This window comes from Globicephala melas, chromosome 12 (genome assembly GCF_963455315.2).
Source record: "Globicephala melas chromosome 12, mGloMel1.2, whole genome shotgun sequence".
NCBI lineage: Eukaryota > Metazoa > Chordata > Mammalia > Artiodactyla > Delphinidae > Globicephala > Globicephala melas.
This window is the reverse complement of record NC_083325.1, coordinates 63,905,515-63,925,709: the sequence shown is the minus strand read 5'-3', so window position 1 is coordinate 63,925,709 and position 20,195 is coordinate 63,905,515. Positions and strand designations below refer to the sequence as shown.

The 20,195-nt window shown below is 38.6% G+C and overlaps 1 protein-coding gene across 13 annotated transcripts in view; it reads left to right on the top strand.

The window, feature by feature from the left end:
* The window catches only part of LTBP1 (latent transforming growth factor beta binding protein 1), a 424,584-nt gene that overhangs the window by 319,235 nt on the left and 85,154 nt on the right, over positions 1-20,195 (top strand). For all 13 annotated transcript variants that reach the window (XM_030857973.3, XM_030857970.3, XM_030857967.3 and 10 more), the window contains 4 exons: positions 4,355-4,477; positions 10,562-10,684; positions 13,172-13,294; positions 19,705-19,827. In XM_030857973.3, the coding sequence (XP_030713833.1) occupies positions 4,355-4,477; positions 10,562-10,684; positions 13,172-13,294; positions 19,705-19,827 (492 nt within the window). The remainder of the gene's footprint in view (positions 1-4,354; positions 4,478-10,561; positions 10,685-13,171; positions 13,295-19,704; positions 19,828-20,195) is intronic.

Here is a 20,195-nt window from a genome sequence, read left to right as displayed (position 1 = left end):
CTTTCTGTCAGTACCATTCAGGGCCCCACAAGTTTGTACTGTATCCTTGACTGAATTGAAAAACCCTGGAAACGATTGAAAGTTTTTCAAGTAGAGGAACAACATCATTGGTCAGATTTGTATTTTAGAAATATTGCTGTGGCTGCAATTTGGATAATGGATTTGATAGGGTCAAACTTTAAATAGAGAAACAAAAGATTATGCCAGTAACCCAGGTGAGAGATAATGGTAGTGGTGGGAATGAAGTAAAGTTGGGTGTATTTGAGAGAGATTTGTAAGTAGAATTTACATGACTTGGTAGTAAATTGAATGTGGGGAAAGAGGGAGAGTAAGGAATCTAGAAGGGATGACCCCCAAGTTTCTGACTTGGACATCTGAGTGGGTCGTGGTAGCCTATATTGACATGAAAGACAGCATAAAGAGAAGGCAGGAAAAGGATCAGTTTGGGCCATGAGGACTGTGGGACATCAAATAGAGATGTCCCAGTAAACTAACAGAATATAACAGTAAAATTAATTTCTAAGATCGTAGCTGTGGTGATGAGCAGTTAAGGAGAGAGGTCTGGCTAAAGATACAACACTGAGTTTATTTCATTCCCTTTACATCCACCAAGTGAGACTCCACTCTAGACACCTTCCTTCTGTATAGAGATTCTTTTTTTTCCTTAAATTGAGATATAATTGTGAGATAGCATTGTATTTCAGGAGTACAAAATGATTCAATATTTGTATACATTGCAACATGATCACCATAATAAGTCTAGTTAACATCCATCACCATACATGGTTACAAATTTTTTTTTCTTGTGATGAAGACTTTTAAGATCCACAGTTGACCCTCTAACAGTGAGGCGTTAGGGGCACCAACCCTCTGTGCAGCTGAAAATCTGCATATAACTTATAGTTGGCCCTCTGTGTCCACGGTTTCTCCCAACCACGGATCATGTAGTACTGTAGTATTTACTGTTGAAAAAAATCCATGTGTAATTGGATGCATACAGTTCAAACCCATGTTCTTCAAGGGCCAACTGTATTCTCTTGGCAGCTTTCAAGTACGCAATACAGTGTTACTAACTATGGTCACCATGCTGTACATTACATCACCATGACATTTATTTTATAGCTGGAGGTTTGTACATTTTTACTGATATTTTACTATATATCATTATCTCCTTAAGAGCATAAGTGCCACTAAGCTCATGTACTTATTCAACTCAAACTGTTCTATCTACAGGATTCTGGTTCCATGCATTTATGACTGTAGTAAGTAAAGAATAAACACATCAGGGTCTCCTGGATATTTCAAAGCATTCTGCTTCATCGTTAATCATGGTAGTAGCCTGGTAAAATAGAAGTTTTATAAGTACCTCCTGAATGGTAATCTGCAATGCCTGTTAATTTACTTTAAGAGAAATTAATTTTACTGTTATATTCTGCAGTCTTATAAATCACACTCTCTGGTGCATGAAAAATTAAAAAGAGCAATTGATACATTTTTCAACTTGTTAATATTTTTGAAACCAAACCAGATCCTAGACATGACATTTTTGCATTGCTGCTGGAATTTCCATGCCCAACGTCTATGTTCATTCTGTCCCATTATTTATTTTGGCTCCAGTGTTTGGCTTCTTCTTTGAAGTAGTTTGCTTTCAGTGTTTACAAAAGTGGACTCCCGCAACCAAAGAAAGGATGGATAATGAGTCAGTCTGAAAGTGTTACAATTTTTGTTTGTAATGGAATAGGGTCACTCTACTATAATTAGTGATGTTGTGAAAGCAAGGCAGAACGCCTAGGCAGTGTCAATTACTTGACTGTTTTCAGTATGCGTATGGCATACACACACGTGCACACACACAAGATCCCCGGTGCCTTATTTTGGTAATACTCTACTTCTGAATTCCATTGTAAAAAAGGAAAAGATAGAGTACAGTTTTAATGAAATGCAGTGCAAATGAATGATTGCTGACTTAAAACTAGGTCTCTGTTAATGTGCTTGTGATTCTCTGTTAATACTGAGGTGGAAAGCTGTATTGCTTTTGTGGCAAGCATTGTGAAATGAAAGGGATACAATCAAGAGCCTTTTCCTTTTTATTGTTTGTCTGCCTTATGTATAAAATACTTTGATTAAGTTGTAGCCCACTGTAAAATTAAGTATAAATTGTGATGCTGTGTATATTTTTGGTACTTTATGGTTGAAGTTTTTTCTCTTTAAATTTTTGATTTTTTATGCTACATTATATACCTTCTTTCTGCAATATACAGTGGACTTACCCAGGGGCATTCAAATGGGGCACAGAACTCAAATTTTTCTTTTTGAATTAACAATATTCTAATAGGAGCTTAAGGAAAGTTTCTTGAATGAAATCAGTGAACACTTAGATAATGACTATTGATAAAAATGCTGTGTTAGCAAATCATAAGAACAAAGTCATGCTTTTTCTGTTTAACTTTTTCTGTCTCTAGACTTAACTTTGCCTATGACAGAACCTTACAGTTTAAAAGATGGTCTTTGGAGTTAGGCTGACTGAGTTCAAATCTGAGCCGTCAGTTTCTAACCATGTGGCCTTGGACAAGCTTTGAACTTCTTTAAAGCTCAGTTCCGTCCTCCGTGAAGGGTTAACCCATATGGATTTTGTTAGCATTAAATGAGAGGATATGTGTAAAGCCTTCAGTGCCTTCATACAGTAAGTTCCTGATAAGGATTAGCTATTATTCCATTGTATATATGTGCCACATCTTCTTTATCCACTCATCTGTCGATGGACACTTAGGTTGCTTCCATGTCTTGGCTATTGTAAATAGAGCTGCAATGAACATTGTGGTACATGACTCTTTTTGAATTATGGTTTTCTCAGGGTATATGCCCAGTAGTGGGATTGCTGGGTCATATGGTAGTTCTATTTTTAGTTTTTTAAGGAACCTCCATACTGTTCTCCATAGTGGCTGTATCAATTTACATTCCCACCAACAGTGCAAGAGGATTCCCTTTTCTCCACACCCTCTCCAGCATTTATTGTTTGTAGATTTTTTGGTGATGGCCATTCTGACTGGTGTGAGGTGATAACCTCATTATAGTTTTGATTTGCATTTCTCTAATGATTAGTGATGTTGAACATTCTTTCATGTGTTTGTTGGCAGTCTGTATATCTTCTTTGGAGAAATGTCTGTTTAGGTCTTCTGACCATTTTTGGATTGGGCTGTTTGTTTTTTTGATATTGGACTGCATGAGCTGCTTGTAAATAAAAAGAAATGAAATTGAGTTATTTTTAGTGAGGTGGATGGACCTAGAGTCTGTCATGCAGAGTGAAGTAAGTCAGAAAGAGAAAAACAAATACTGTATGCTAACGCATATATATGGAATCTAAAAAAAAAAAATGTAAAATTGATAGCTAGTGGGAAGCAGCCGCATAGCACAAGGAGATCAGCTCGGTGCTTTGTGACCACCTAGAGGGGGGCGGATAGGGAGGGTGGGAGGGAGGGAGATGCAAGAGGGAAGAGATATGGGGATATATGTATATGTATAACTGATTCACTTTGTTATAAAGCAGAAACTAACACACCATTGTAAAGCAATTATACTCCAATAAAGATGTTAAAAAAAAAAGATTAGATATTATTATTGTATCTGCCTCTTCAGCCTATACCCCACCTTCACACTACCCAGTAGGCTTATGTTTGTCCCTTAGATTGTGTTTTTTTCTTTAATCACTGATTCAATGCCATCTTAGAATGTTTTGCCTAATTTTTTTTCACCTTTCTGTTAAAACTTTCCCATGGTTTTTCTGGGTCATGAGTCATATCTCTTGTTTCGGTGAACGCTGACATTCTACTGAAGTTCATCAGTTCCCTAACTAGACCTCCACACATCTTTGGTTCTTTGGAATATTTTATCTTGCAGGGGATGTTGCTCTACATCTATCCTCTCTTCCTCCTTCCCCTCTAAAACAAGCCTTCCATTGAGTTTATTTGTAGAGCATGTTTGGTTCCTTTTTTGAGTTACTTTGCAGAAAGTAAATTAAGCCATGGAACCATCATACACATACCTCATACCAGAGCTTCTCTTCCTCTTAAGCGCTAATTTGAAAGCTTATCTCAAAGAACCTGCCCCTCTTGGGAATTCTCTGGTGGTCTAGTGGTTAGGACTCCACACTGTCACTGCTGAGGGCCTGGGTTCAATCCCTGGTTGGGGAACTAAAAATCCCAGAAGCCGCATGGTGCGGCCAAAAAAAGGAAAAGAATCTGCCCCTCTTTAGAAGATCCACTATTTCTAACCAAATTCAACTTTATTTATGTTTTATTTCTTTTTTTCCTCTTTGTCTTTTTTTTCCCCTTTCCATTATACCCCATTCTTTAAGATGTGGATGAATGCCTGGAACCAGATATCTGCACAAATGGTACTTGCTCCAACCTCGAAGGATCCTACATGTGTTCGTGCCACAAGGGCTATACCCCAACTCCAGACCACAAGCACTGTAAAGGTAAATACTGTGATCAGATGTCTCATTTTTATTTGAACTGCACTTAAAAACATATTAGAGTAACTAGCCTTAAAAAAGGGAAACATACTACCTGTCATTTATTTTGATTGAGCTACTTGGAGCACATTTTGGTTGGCATCTTTGAAAGTGACTCCTCATGGTGATTAAATACAGACCCTATCTGTTTACATAGAGAAAAACAGTGTTTTTTTAGAGAACATCTGTAAACCACAGATCTGTTTTGTTTTTTCCAGTTATAAAAACAATACATGCGGTTGTACAACTCTGTGAATACACTAAAAACTATTGAATTGTACACTTTAAATAGATGAATTATGTGGTGTGTGATTTTTATTTCGATACAATTGCTATTAAAAAACATGCATTTGCTATACAAAATGTAGCAAATGCAGAAAGGTAAAAAAGATAAAGTAATCTTTCCACCTCATTTGTGGATATTCGTATCTCATGGATATTTTATATCATTATGTTCTGTGTACAGTTTTCTATCTTGCTTTTTGTCATTTAATAGTATATCATGAGCATTTTACATTTCATTAATAACTCTTTTCAAACATTAGTTTTTAAAGGCAGTGTAATATCCCGGTGTATTGCTGTGTCACCATTTTCTTGCTGTTCTTCAGGTGTTGAACAACATACTTTTTCCAGCTTCTGATTATTATGTAAAAATAAAACCTAACAGGCATCTCTTTAAAAAATAAACCTTTGCCTGAATTTTCGGATTACTTCCTTATTTATAAAAGTGGAATAATCAGGCAAAATGTTCTGTGTTTAACTATTAAAGTGGAAGAACACTAATTTCTAATTTTAAAAGATTTAATTCTAAAAGATTTAATTCTAAAAGATTTAATATGTATTTTATGTGCTAATTTCCTAAACACTTCTAATTATTAAACACTTATTTCATACATCTGTTAAACATTTATATTTCCTCTTTTGTAAATTTGTTAATATCTTTTCCCATTAATCAAGTTTTTAAGTCAATGTGTATGAACACTTTATATATAGGATATATATATATATAAACCTATGTACAGTGTATATATTTAACGTATACCGTTTTCTTTAGAATATTAGTGTAACTTGTCCAAGGTTTTGCTAATTTTTTAAACAATTTTTTAAGAAGTTTTCATTTTTTCTGTGGTTAAATCTATGGATTGTTTCCCTTCTGCTCTCTTCCATCACTTTTATACCTAAAAGCATGCTCTTTCAAAGGGAGAAAGAGGAAATAAGTAAAAAAATTTTTCTTTACTGTCTCAATGAAAGTGAAGGATCTAGGGTAGTGGTTAATTTATCACTGTGGTAGGGAAGCAGTAAACAGATACCCCACTACTGACCTGTAAGAATTGAAGCATCTTCCACTGGCAGTAGGGAGTTCACAGACGTCTGAATTTGCTGCCTTACTCCTTCCATACAGCAAAATACTGTCCACTCCCAGGAGAGTGTATGAAGTAGGCACATCTCCCTTTTCTCCTGGTCCTTTCCCACATCCGCAGCTTTCCTTCTGAATCCTTAAGCTGGGCATCTCCTCAGAAAAAGTTAAACATGAGAATCACTTGAAAGGTATTATATCTTCCTTACATACAGGACTAATGGTGGCTGAAGGTCTCAGCATTAGAAGCCATTGTTAATCTTAATTTGATTGCTATATCTGGTTTATTGCCTGTCATGTTACTTTCTCTTCCCAGTCTGCCTGCTTCTTCTCATCTGCTTATTCATAAAAACCCTTGTAATCAGCCCGCACTTCATATTCCAGATTTGTCACCACTGCTTTCTTCAGTTTGCAATCTCTGTCCCATCCAACTGATGTCACAACTGCCCTGGGTATATTCTGTGCTTATTTTGACTCAAGTACTTGCTCATAATTATCCTGCCCTGCACACCGATCTTCTTCCTCACTACTGACCTGAATCCTGGCTCTTCCAGGGATTCACTATACAACCTTGGATAGATAATCTCAGGTTTCCTGATATCATGTCATCCCTAAAATTCGAGGATTGGACTCTCTAGAGGGAAAATGCACAGAGTAGATACATGTTGAATGAATGACTCATTACCACCGTCTTCCTCTTGGCATTGCCATCCCAGATGAGCCTGCTCCTCTCTAGTCAGTCTCCCTACTACCTGAGAATTCACACCATCAATTGATGCCACCCCTAGGAACACTCGTATTTTCTAGTCTCTGGGGCACTCTGCTGGGCTGCTGCAGAAGCTTCTATTCATCCTTCCTTTCCTTCCTCTCAAGTGTATGAAGGAACCAACACGTTCCAGGCACTGCATATGTTACCAAGAGGCTGAAATCTCTCAAAGAACTATTACGCATTGGAAGAGATGCAAACCTGCATCAGATAATTGGAGACAGTGAAGTACTAAGTGATGAAAGTTAAGTTGTCAGTGATGTCATGTGAATGTCATGTACTCCTGACATTAAGTGAGGACCAAAGCACTTTACCTCTGTGCTATTCTTTCCAAAAACCTGTAACCCCTGTCTTAATCATGAGAAAAACATCAGACAAGTCCAAATTGGGGACATTCTGTGGAATTCTGGCCCATATCCTCAAGGCAATTGACGTTGTCAAAACAAGGAAAGACTGACTGGAGAGATGAGACACCTGCATATAATGTGTTCCCCTGGATTGGATCCTGGAACAGAAAGAGGACCTGCATAGAAAAACTGGTGAAATCTAAATAAGTCTGGAGTTTCGGGGTTTTTTCTTTTAAAAGGCAGTATGTCATATTCTAGCTGTGATACTCTGAAGCTGTGTTAGCTTGGATAAGTTATCTCATTTCACCAGGGCTTACTTGCTCATCTGCAAGAAGGTAACAATGATGGCATCTGTGAGGGTTGATGTGAGGATTGCATGAGATAATATAGGGTAATGAGATATCAGAGATAATACATGGAGGATGAGATATAAGGCAGGGGCAGAGCATGACATTTTGTGGTAGATGTTGTTATTCACCGAATAATAGGCATGTACAAAGTTCTGCTGAAGCCAAGAAGTGTGTGACTAATTCAGATTGCATGCTTCTGGGAAGGCTTTGCAGAGGTGTCACTATTTGAACTTGGTCTTAAAATATTGAATACAGAGGGGAGAAAACCTTAGCAGGCAGAGGAAACAGCACCGCATTGACTGTGTCTTCACCTCACTCAATGTATTGACAACTCTTTTCAGGTTGTAAATACATTATCTAGTGTATTAATCCATTACTTATTTGTATCTTTGTATTTCTTTGTACATTTTAGTGCTGTATGTACTAAATGTATAAATACCCTAGAGATAGTCTCTATTTTAACTCTGAGCAGGACTTATCATAGTAATATGGGCAAAAAGTCCCTTAAAGAAATACATTTTGGGACTTCCCTGGTGGCACAGTGGTTAATAATCTGCCTGCCAATGCAGGGGACACGAGTTCGAGCCCTGATCCGGGAAGATCCCATATGCCACAGAGCACCTAAGCCCGTACGCCACAACTACTGAGCCTGCGCTCTAGAGCCCAAGAGTCACAACTACTGAAGCCCACACGCCTAGAGCCCGTGCCCCGCAAAAAGAGAAGCCACCACAATGAGAAGCCCACACACCGCAATGAAGAGTAGCCCCTGCTCGCCGTAACTAGAGAAAGCCTGCGTGCAGCAACAGACCCAACGCAGCCAAAATAAAAATAAAATAATAAATTGATTAAAAAAACCAAACAAACAAATACCTTTTGTGAAGAATAATATTTTCTGTTCACCTCTTGGCACAAGAGAGAGAAGACATTTGTCCTGCATGCCTATTTTATTAGAAAGTATTCTTTTGTCATAGGAATTTTGTCCCTCATCAGAAAAGGAAAAATGCTTTTTAATGTGTAGAATTATGCTGCCTCTGTTCCTGTGTCCTTTTAAAGACCCAAAGATCACCTCATTCAAGATAACAGAGTTGCCTCGAGTTTTTCCAAATATGTGTATCATTACTTATAATGAATTACTTCTGACAGTCTTCCCAACATAAATGAGTAACTTATGTAAGATGTCTGGTGTATCCTGACAGTACTTGGAATGGAGGGTATAGTCTTGCTGCAGACATCTTCACATGGGAATGCTTAATTTTTCATCTTCTTTGAGAAAGTCAAAAAGAGGCCAAAGCATTAAAAACGTTGTCAGACGTTACGTGAGATCCAGCCAGCCACATGAGCTATTGTTGGTCTTAAATTCTTGAACTGACGTCGCAAGTATTTTATAGAATGTGCTGAAAGAAAACATGGTGTGGGCTCGTCTTTGCTGTCGACCACTTGAAAAGCTAGTAGACTGAGAATGCTGGAAAGGTGTAAAATCATTCATAGGACAAAATTCTTATTTAATTTCTCTATTGGTAGTCAACAGTTGGCAGCCAGGAATTATATATAAGCAAAAGGGATCAACTTCACAGTAAGTGAAACAAAAGTTTCTAGTAAACTCAAGTAATTTCTGCAAGAAATTAAATCAGAAACAAATTTCTGAACTCCAATTACATTAATAGTCAATGTGAGCTTTTTCAGGAAGCATAACCTGACACCTTGCTTGCATGAAGGTAAAATTCAAAAGGTTAATGCCTCACTAGAGGTTAAGAAATGCAACTTTGCTCAGGAAACAGGTAATTGTCAGTGATACTTGAGGGAAAGGACTGTGCAGTTAATTGAGTTCTCCTGGCAAAAACTTGTAGATGCAAGGGGGGAAAGTGGTGGAAGAGGGGCGTGGTGGTGGGATGAATTGGGAGATTGGGATTGACATGTATACACTAATATGTATAAAATGGATAACTAATAAGAACCTGCTAGATAAAAAAATTTTTTAAAAACCTTGTAGATGCATTTTAAGTAACAGGATATTTTCAGAAGGAAGCACTAGTCAGACATTGATCTTTAGGATGTGATTTCCTTAAAACAAGTTCTGCTCTTTTAAGATCAGGACTCCTCTCTCCCACCCTGAGTACAGGGCTGGTGTGTTTTCATCCATTGTCTCCACTAATCCTCACAGCAGACCTGTGGTGGAGGTGGTGAAGCTCAGTCCTACCATATTTTAATGATCATAAACTCTTACAAACTGACTAGCTCTTCAGCAGAACCTTCTGAGGCTGTATCCTCATAGAGAAGGCAAGACAGCGCTGTCTAATTAGATCAGACCAACCTGACAGCCAAACAAAAGCGTTTAGAAAACACACGCTGCTTCTACCACAAGTGTTCAAGGTATTGAGGAGGCCAGGCTTGTCTTCATTCGTGTAAATTCATATCCACGACTAGGAAACTTATAAAGAATTATGTTCTTTCTCAGTCAAGAGCTCTATGTTTATTCGAGGCATTTGAAAAAAAGTCCTCACTCATCACTTTCTCCTTAGACATTCCAACATCTATCATCAAAACATCATGCCTCTCGGCTTTCCTTGTTACTTTGAAAATGAGCTCAGTGTCCTTTAACACAACTGTTTGACCTTATACTTTTCCAGGTTCTTCTAGTACAGTAGAAATCTCTATTTCCTCCCATAACTGCTTCCATTATGGTTTTGTTTTTTAAATTCTTGGGAGAGTTTGAATTCTGACTTTTTTCTGCCTTCTACAGGTCTGCAAACTGCCTCGTAGCCATTTGTGCTGAGGTTCTTTCTTTTTTCAACTCTAAAATATTTCATATTGTGTTTGTGCTATATCCAAAGTATGAGAGAGAGAGAGATGGCAAAGAGCTTGATGTTGTATTGAAAACAATTTTACTTCATCATAAATTTATCATCTATTTGTAATTATTTCTTTTCTACAGTTCAGCATACTGAGGTTGATGGTTGGTACACTGGTGGGCTGATTCAAACTAGAATGTAGAGTGCCTCACCTAGGAGAAGTACTATTATTTTTGTGATAATAACCCCAGAATGCATTGGAAAGGGCAGAGCCTTTTTTTCTGCTCATTAAAAAGTTTCTATTGTGGTTCATGCCTTAAAAGGCCAGCCTGGAAATGGAAGGCTTTGAGGGCAGTAGCTTGGTTTACAGTCTCAAACTTTAGCTAATGGGGTGTTTAGATATAAGAACTAATGTAAACAATTGTCATTGTGTTTACAGATGTTGACGAATGTCAGCAAGGGAATCTGTGCATAAACGGGCAGTGCAAGAACACCGAGGGCTCCTTCAGGTGTACCTGTGGGCAGGGCTACCAGCTGTCAGCAACAAAAGACCAGTGTGAAGGTAGGAGTGTAGCACCATGAACTACTGTGATTGCAGTTTAAGGCACGTGCCTACAAAAAAATGTGCACTCAGTAAAGTGAGTGGGTTTTGAGAAACTACCTACGTGATTGTTTTATTGTGCCAGAAATCAAGGGACTTACACTTAAGTCAGGAAAGTCAATGAAACAGGATGGGAAAAGTCTAAATTTGAAAACTAAGGTATTAGCGGTCAGTGGCTGGGCATTACTATTGGAAAGAAAAATGGTTACTCTGTGTAATTCCTTACTTGCCGAAAATCAATTGTATTAAAATCATTTGAAAGTTTCACCTAATAGGATTAACACTCAGAAGCGAATTATGTCAGCCGGGTATTATGTTTTGGAATATTAATGATCTAGTTTTTGTATGCATTGAGCTTTTTAAAATTCTTACTTTAAAAAAAAATAATCACTAAACAAGACTTTTCAGGAAGACTGAAATAGCATCCCCCTTATAATCAGGGATAAAGTTTGTGAAATATACCCTGTTCCTACAGGTGATAGTGAGGATTTTGGACCTCACTGGGGTTGACCTTAGACTTAAAAGAAGTATTTTTCTTCATTGAACTTCATACAGAATTACAGATTGGCCCTTCAACAACACATGTTTGAACTGCGTGTGTCCATTTATACGCAGATTTTTTTCAGTGAATACTTAGTAGAGTACTACACGATCTGTGGTTGGTTGAATCCTCAGATGCAGAACTGTGGAGACAGAAGACCAACTGTCAGATTAAATGCAAATTTTTGACTGTGTGGTGGTTGGCCCCCCTAACCCCCTCATTGTTCAAGGGTCAACTGTACTTCACTTCCCAACAAGTATATGCTTCCTGAGCTTGAAAATACTATGGTATCACCAGTGACAAGCACAAGTGTCCAGAGTTCCTGAAAAGAAATGTCATTTAAACGTCATTTATTTAAGAATACACATTGTACTTGATCAGTTGTTTTATTATAGGGAAACAAATCATATCCATGTCTGTATGTAAACTTTAGATATTTAATAAGTAGAAAGGTCTCCTGAGGTAGTGTTATAAAAGAGACAATGTATGGTGGTCCTACAAAGGGATCTACCAATATTATCATAACCTTCTTCAATTATCCCTTTCTAGAACAAAGAGAGTCATTACAATACCTAATCTAGAGGTGAAGAATGATCAAACACACACAAACACACTCATGTACACAGATAAATTAAGTAATTTGTTCTAGATTCTGGTCCCTCTCAAAGTTTTTATACTTTATTTAATGAATCCTGACCTTTACAGTGTGTGTGATAAGGGTAGACGTCCACCCATAATGTAATAAGACTATCGTGTTCATAGTCCTTCCTTTTGAAGAGCCAGAGATGTCACTCGTAGAGATAAGTCAGACACAGGAGAATCACCCACCAGGTTAGAAATAGGGGCAAACCAATGTTAGGTGCTAAATGCCAGGATGATCAGAATGATGCTATAAAGCAGAGTAGGATAGAACAGTGGTGTAGGGTCCCTGTGGTGTTAACTCTTGCAGAATCACACTGCCAGAAGTAGATACACATATGCAAAATGTGATGAATAAAGTTGATCAGCAAACAACATGAAATAAGTGCCTGCTGATTGTTGAAACGCTAGGTCATCTAAGGAGTAAAAAGAGATGCGGTAGACAGAGGCCCTGCCTCAGGAAAGCCAGAATCTGATGGTGAAGGTAAATGATGGAATACATGCAATATATTATCATGCCTTTTGTGTGTGGATATGACGCAGGCACGTGTGTGAGCCTGAGCTCAGGATTGCGGTTACAAAACAAATAATCTCTAAGCAGAGGATGTGTGTGCCAAGCAAGAGAGATTCAGAAGCAATGTAGGTATCAAATGGGCTGAGAGCCCATTTGAAGGACCATTAGATTTGCCCAGAAAATCATTGAGAGAGAGAAGGTGGAAGCCTGATTGCTAGGGGTCTAAAGGGTAAATTACTGAAAAAGAAGACCTTCACGCCATGACACTTTTCAATCAGGGGGGTCAGCAAACTTCTCCTGTAAAGGGCCAGATAGTATATGAATGTGTGGTGCTATTTTCCAATAAAACTTTATTTATAATGGCAGTGGTGGGCTGTAGCTTGCTGACCCCTGCTTAGACTATCACAGGCCTTAGTGCTTTTAAACTCAGAGTGTTAAACTTGAACCTATAGAAGGAATTCCAAGAAGCTTCGTTGTGATTCCCAGATTACAGCCAAGTATTTGCCCCTCATCAGTGACCAGTGGAATTAATATGTAGAGATTCTCAGCTCATTGCTTAAAATTTTAAACTCATCTGGTTTTCCCTACAGGGATATTAATGAGTGACCTTTTACTAGAGGTCAGTTTGAATCACATAATGAAAATTCTAAATTAATTAGAAACCAGATAGTTTATAGACCTCCTTTACATGAATGATTAAAAACTCACTTTTAAAGCACCACTTCTAAGTTTCTTTTTACTCTCTTGCTCATAGATATTGATGAATGCCAGCACCGTCACCTCTGCAGTAATGGGCAGTGCAGGAACACGGAGGGCTCCTTCCGCTGTGTTTGTGACCAGGGTTACAGAGCGTCCGCCCTTGGAGACCATTGTGAAGGTGAGAATTGCTTTTGAATGCAGAATCATAAAATGTGAGAATCAGGATCAGGGAAATCTGGACATCATCCTGGCCTCTGTCCTTGACCCCATACTTTTGACTTCACAGTTGAGGACACGAGGTCCCTGCAAGATATTTTCCCCATGGTCACACAAATAGTGCCAAGAAGTGCATAGAATCAAGGTTTTCCTTACACTACTCAGAGCAGGTATGCCAGAAGAATTATGCCAGCTAAATGAATAAAGAATCAGTTTAACTTTTCTCAGCTGTGGATGGTTTATCCTGGGTGTATAGTTCTGTATAGCATCCATTGGGATGCAGGACTAGTGGTACCAACGATCCAAGTTAGTGAAGACAAGTTAATTTTCCAGAAAAATGTAAAGTTTTTAAAGCCAGACTTTAATTCAATTTTGAGCTTTTCACATAAAATATGTCTTCAAGATAACCCACGTGTACAGCATTTGTGAGCTGTTAACCACTTTCACTACCTGCCTTGGCTCAGAACCCCTTTGGGTGGTCAGAGCTGCTGAAGCTGCCTGTCACCAGCCTATCACTTATGAATTCTCTGTGTTCACTGTGTGTTTTTCCCACTCATCTGCTGATTTGCTGCATTTAGACCCTGTCAGTTATGAAAGCAGAAATGTGAACATGGCAGGGTTTGCCTCACATGGTGAGGTGGTGTCTGCTTGAGGGTCTGAACCCCACCTTTGATAGAAGAGAATGAGCTTTTCAGTGATTGGTTTTGTGGCACATGCTTCAGTGGCCCCAGATACTTTTGGACTTTTCAGTCCCATTGGTTGGGAAAGATCAACTGTATTGTATCCTTCTCTTCTGACCAGAGAACTTGGCTCAGTCACAACCTGTCTGGAGGGCAATTGGTACCGTTTCAGAGGTGTTAAAATGTCCATTATTGTTGAATCAGTGGGTCATCTTCTAGGATTTTATCCTAAGGTAATAATGTTTTTTAGAGGGTTAATACAACCAGTGAAAAGTTGTAATCAACATACCTATTGAAAAAATAGGCAAATGATCAAGTGATAAGTCATAATAACAATAATAATTGGTTGTCTGAAAACTATGGATGGGGAACTCTCCAATATATGGGTAAATGTTGATGATTCAACATAGTGGCAATGCAAGATGGAGGAGGCGGCCGTGTTTCTGGGAGCCAGTCATGGAAGAATCTATTCTAGAAGTAAGGAGGTGGTAGGGCACATGCTAAGGCACTGAAAACCTACACTGACCACCAGTATGTTTTCTGCCCTAATTCCTGGCCTAGCCAAGACGATAACCAGGCCATTGACTAAGTCTTGGGTAATGGGTGCTTATTATAGGACATGTTCCTCTATTTTGGCTGTTTTAACATGTAACCATTTCACCAGAAGTCCAATATTTTTATTCTAAAACCATCCATTTCATGAAAAGCCAAATAAAAACGTTTCCCCAGCTTCCTTGGCGTTATTAATATATATGTTCCATAAGAAAGCTTCTTTTTAAGTATATAATCAGACTCTTTTCTCTTCAAGTCAGGACTAATTTCCCTAGTGTCTTAGGTTATAAATAGGACTGGAGTCCAGTCAATTAATTCAGAGCTCCCTTTGAAACGATATTAGCACTTCAGCCTGCTAATTCCCAACTAGCACTGTTTCTGACCCTTCCCAGTCTTATGCAGCTGTAATTAACTGAGCTGTGACGGCTCACTTACCTTTCACAGCTGTGGGAGGAAGAGCCCTCTTTCTTGTTGGCATTTCTATTTACATGTGTAATTTTCCTCTTCTAACTCTGGCAGAGACTTGTTTTCTTACAGCGTTATCCTGCAGTCCTGCTGGCCTTCTCGTGGAGTCAGAATCCCAAGCATTGTGCTGATTTCTGTGGGCAACGTATGCCAGCACACTCAGTAGCCACTCACTCTGTGATTCTGGGTGGCCTCAGTTGTCCTGGTTATTAGAGGTCTTGGCATCTCAGCCTTCAAAGGCTCTGCCTCTGACTTGTTTTCCCTCCAGGCACAGCCTCTGCTTCCATGCCTACCTTGGCACCTTCCCCAGCCCCTTGCTGTGGTTGCTCCATGCTAGTCCCTTGCAAAGCCTGAGAAGAAGATTCACGATTTACTCTGTCTTCCTATGACCCTTCTCTGTTGGTCATTTCTTTGCAGACCAAATCGAAAAAGGGAAGAAGTGCTAGTATTTCTTACCTTCTGACATTTCTTTCCAAGTCAGAGTCATCCATTTATTCATTTATGCATTCATTCAACAAAAATTTGAGTGTCAAGGATGTGCCAGGCACTGTTCTAGGTGCAGGATGTACAGCAATAAACCAAACAGACAAAAAGTCCTGCCCTCGTGGAGCTTACATTTTAGTGAGGGAGATAACAATAAAAATGATAACTAAATAAACTGTATAGTTTGTTAAATGGCAGTAAATGTTAAGGGGAAAATTAAAGTGGGGTACATGGGGGGTGCGGAGGGAGGGAGGGAGAGTGATGGTCTTAAATAAGTAGGCAAGCAGAGGTTAGCCTGAGATGATGACATTTGATTATTTCTGGGGGAGTGTTCCATGAAAAGGCTTTGTGGAGGAGATTAAGAGCTTGACTTGGGCATTTTCAGTTTGTGTTGCCTACAGTGGGTATCCACATGAAGATATCCGAAAGACAATTGGACCTATGTGTTTGGAATTCAGGGGTGAGTTCTGAGCTGGGATACATCAGCATGTAGACAGTGTTTAAAGCCATGAAGTTGGATGGGATCACCAAGGGAGTGAATGTAGCTAGAAGAGAGAAGTTGTCCAAAGACTGAGTCCTTGTCCCTCATTTATTTAGAAGTGAGGAGGTGATAAGGAACAAGCAGAGGGGATTGAGAAAAAGTGGCAAGTGAAGGAGCAAAATGAGAATCCAAGAGAACATTTCAAAGAGGGTGTGATGAGCTTGTGTCAAACATTGCTGCTAGGCAAGATGAGGACCAAAAGTTGACCATGGCATCTAGTCAGGTGGAGGTCCTTGGTGACTGCCAGAGCAGTCTCAGTGGAGAGGTGACCACGACTGACTGTTGCTATCCTTAAAGCCGGATGGCCAACTCCTAGAAGAAATTCCTCTTTCATATCACCCTAGTCGGTGGTGTCAGACAATCCCACATCGGGCTCTCTTAATATTCCACCTACTCTTTTTTTTACTTTTGAAGATAGAGATCTTGCAAAATTTTTAAACTAAACCAGACTCTAACATAGTGCACTGGGTTTTAAAATCTGTACAATTATTTCTAAACATTTTTAAAATGCTTCCTTTTACTCTCATATACATTATTTCTCTTAGATTTTGGAAAGTGAATGAAAATTATTTTAGGATAGGGTGAACAAAGCTGACACGTTTCCATTATGCTGAGGCACATATATTGGTAATAGAGTTGTTCCTGAAATTCATATCCTCAGGATTCTACTTGCTTTATTTTGAATTGAGATTTTTCACGTAATGCTAATGATCAAATGTGCCTTTTCTTATTTTGTTGTCTCAATTTCCGAAAGAGCAAAGAAAGAAAGGTAAATCTAAAAATGGACCTCCAACTCAACACCTGTTAGCATGGCTGTGGAGCTATTAGAATAAATATGGAACAGTTGGAACTCTCTTACCTTGCTGGTGGGAATGTAACATGATACAGCCACATTAGAAACTTCAAAAGTGAAACCTACTATGTGACCCAGCCATTCTATTCCTAGGAATTTACTCAAGGAAAATGAAAGCATATATGCACACAAAGACTTAAACATGAATGTTTATCAAAACTTCATTCATAATAGCAAAACTGTAAACAGTCCAAATACTCATTATAGGCGAAGGGTAAACAAATCGTGGTACATTCATACAATAGAACACTACTCAGCAATAATGAGGAGAGAGCTGTTGATACACATGACAGCCTGGATGACTCTCAAAAACACTGTGCTGAGCAGAAGAAGCCAAACAGAATAGGGGTACAAGTAACCTTTTGGGGCAATGGAAATGCCTATACCTTTTTGGTAATGATTGGTCCAGGTTATTCCTTCAGTACATGGTTTTTGTTTTTTTTTTTTTTTTTGGGCTGCATTGGGTCTTTGTTGCTGCGTGCAGGCTTTCTCTAGTTGCGGCGAGCGGGGGCTACTCTTCGTTGCAGTGCACGGGCTTCTATTGTGGTGGCTTCTCTTGTTGCAGAGCACAGGCTCTAGGCACGTGGGCTTCAGTCGTTGCAGCACGCGGGCTCAGTAGTTGTGGCTCATGGGCTGTAGAGCGCAGGCTCAGTAGTTGTGGCGCATGGGCTTAGTTGCTCCATGGCATGTGGGATCTTCCCAGACCAGGGCTCGAACCCGTGCCCCTGCATTGGCAGGCGGATTCTTAACTGCTGTGCCACCAGGGAATGTTTTATGGCAGTACATGTTTTATGGCAAAGATCCATAAACAGTAGACTAGAATATCCCCATTTGGCTCAACCACTTCAAAATCATGAAATAAGCAGAGAGTTGGGGCTTAAGAATTATTTTCACAGAATTTATATCTAAAAACCTTTTCTCAATTAAATTTGGTTCCACTTTCAGGAATCTTGATCTACCAAAGGTCAGTTAATCAGTGAATAAACCTTTGTTGGCATAGTCAGGCTTTGCAGGAGACACTTAGTCCTCCGTGCTGTTATCTTTCTTGATTGTGCATGATGGTTCCTTTACGGATTCTTTCACAGAAATTATAACACCCAAGGCATTAGATTAACAGGAATGGAGATTTTAAGGTCAGACTGGAAAAAGAGACTAAGGAAAATGTCACCAAGCTTTATGTTTGTCACTACAGAATGACATTCTTACAAAGGTGTGTCATTAATGCCTTAAAAAGCATTGCATTTGCAATGATGTTAAGAATCCAGCAGTGGATCCTTACAGATATAAATTGATACAGAAATGCCCGTGCCTTGATTGTGATAGTGGTCACAAGAATGTGTCTACATTTGTCAAAACTCATTGAACTGGACTCTTAGACACATTCGTTTTATGTAAATTATACTTCAGTGAAGTTGGAGAAACACACTAAAGAAGAAGTGATAAATCACTTTAGTTGTGACGGAGTCACATCAGCATTGTTTTACATTTTAGGATCTAGTATTCAGAAACACTTTAAAAATGGGTGAACCTCATAATAATTTATTTTGATAGAATGAAATTATAAGGTGCTTCTCTTTTATCTGCCCCATGAATGGTACGGAAGGCAGTTAATTAGTTGCTTGGGTTCTATGAGGAATATTTAATTCCTGTGCCCACATTTTCAACCAGACAGCGAGGAGAATAAGGCAGCAACAGTCTCCATATTCACTTCTTCCTGGACCTCCTCATGTATTTTAGCAGCAATCATAATTATTAGCAAGAAATGCCATAACATGCCAAATTTCTGAGAAAACAAAGAAGGTTTTGTTCTTTAGGTTTCTTCAGTGCTAATAATTTGAATCCTACACATACAACAGAATCGGGGCTCATGGAGTGTGTTAGGAATAATGAGCTCTGACTAGGAGTAAATGAGGTAATAAACAGCCCTAGTGAAAGATCTGCCTCGAGTTCATGCAGCAAGGGGGGGTCATTAATTGTCTTACATGCTCACAGTCAAGACCCATTATTGGTTACATAAACCATTTTTAGTTGCATATTTGTTATAAGTACATACGTTAGAAAAAATCCAGGCAACATTATACCTGTTTATGATAACTGCTGAGTAAGTGACTTTTGATTTTGTTGACTCCCTTGCCCGCCAAAAGCTCTTCTTCCCGCTCTGCCACTTTCCACCCTGCTGTCAAGGCTCCAAGTAAGTTCCTTATGTTACCCAGGCCACCTTTGACCTCTGTAGTGTCTATTCTCTAAATTCATGTGACACTGGAAGTTGGTTTTAGTCTTTTGACAAATATCTTTTTTGACAATTCTTATGTTAAATTATTTTGAACTTATAAAGCAAGTCAATATTTTTGTGTTTTTTCTTAATAATAAAATTTGGGTTTTTTGGTACAATCATTTTCCTTTGGAGGCAGGGAGCATGCCAAGTACTTTAAAAATCTTTCCTGTAATGCATAATATAGGATCTTGTATAAATAGATGCTCAAGATATTCTTATTTGAGGAATAATTTTATTCTCTTATCATCACGGAGAATTTAACCAAGTAAATTACTGTTTGTTATAGAATCTTTACTTTCCTCTTTGAATTGATTTTATTTGATGTTAAAACTTGTTTATTTATTGTGCAAAGCTAAAATCCTTTCAAAATATTTCATTTCTCAAAAACTCTAAAAGGTAAACGTCATCCATTTAAAATCATGCGTTATGAGAGATGTAAAATAGTGTTCATTTATGAGTCTGGTGTGTAAACGTAAGGAAAATGTTTTTCTAAATACATTTTGTTTTGTCAATTGACTTGTAGATATCAACGAGTGCTTGGAGGACAATAGTGTTTGCCAGGGAGGAGACTGCATTAATACTGAAGGGTCCTATGATTGTACTTGTCCGGATGGATTCCAGCTAAATGACAATAAAGGATGTCAAGGTACTTCTCTCTCCATCTTCTAAACTATAATTTACATTATTGTTCAGTTCTGCGTTGCTTCCTGATGATAGTCTGCGGTTTTACCACTTTATATGTAAGTGAGCTATGCCAATTTGTATTTGTATAATATTTTTCTTGAGTCTACATCAAGTACAGGAAGTTCTCGCTTTGCACTGCACCATGTTAACTGAAACTCATGTGTTTTGGAACTGTGTCCTAGCTTTGTGTGCTTCTGTGGTAACTGAGATCACCTGTACTTTGCTGTTCCTTCCATGGGCCAACCTTGGTACTTGATTCTAAATTATCTTCTAGCTTTTTTATCTCCTTCATGGGTCTATTTAATTTTGTCCCATAGCTGATATATATCT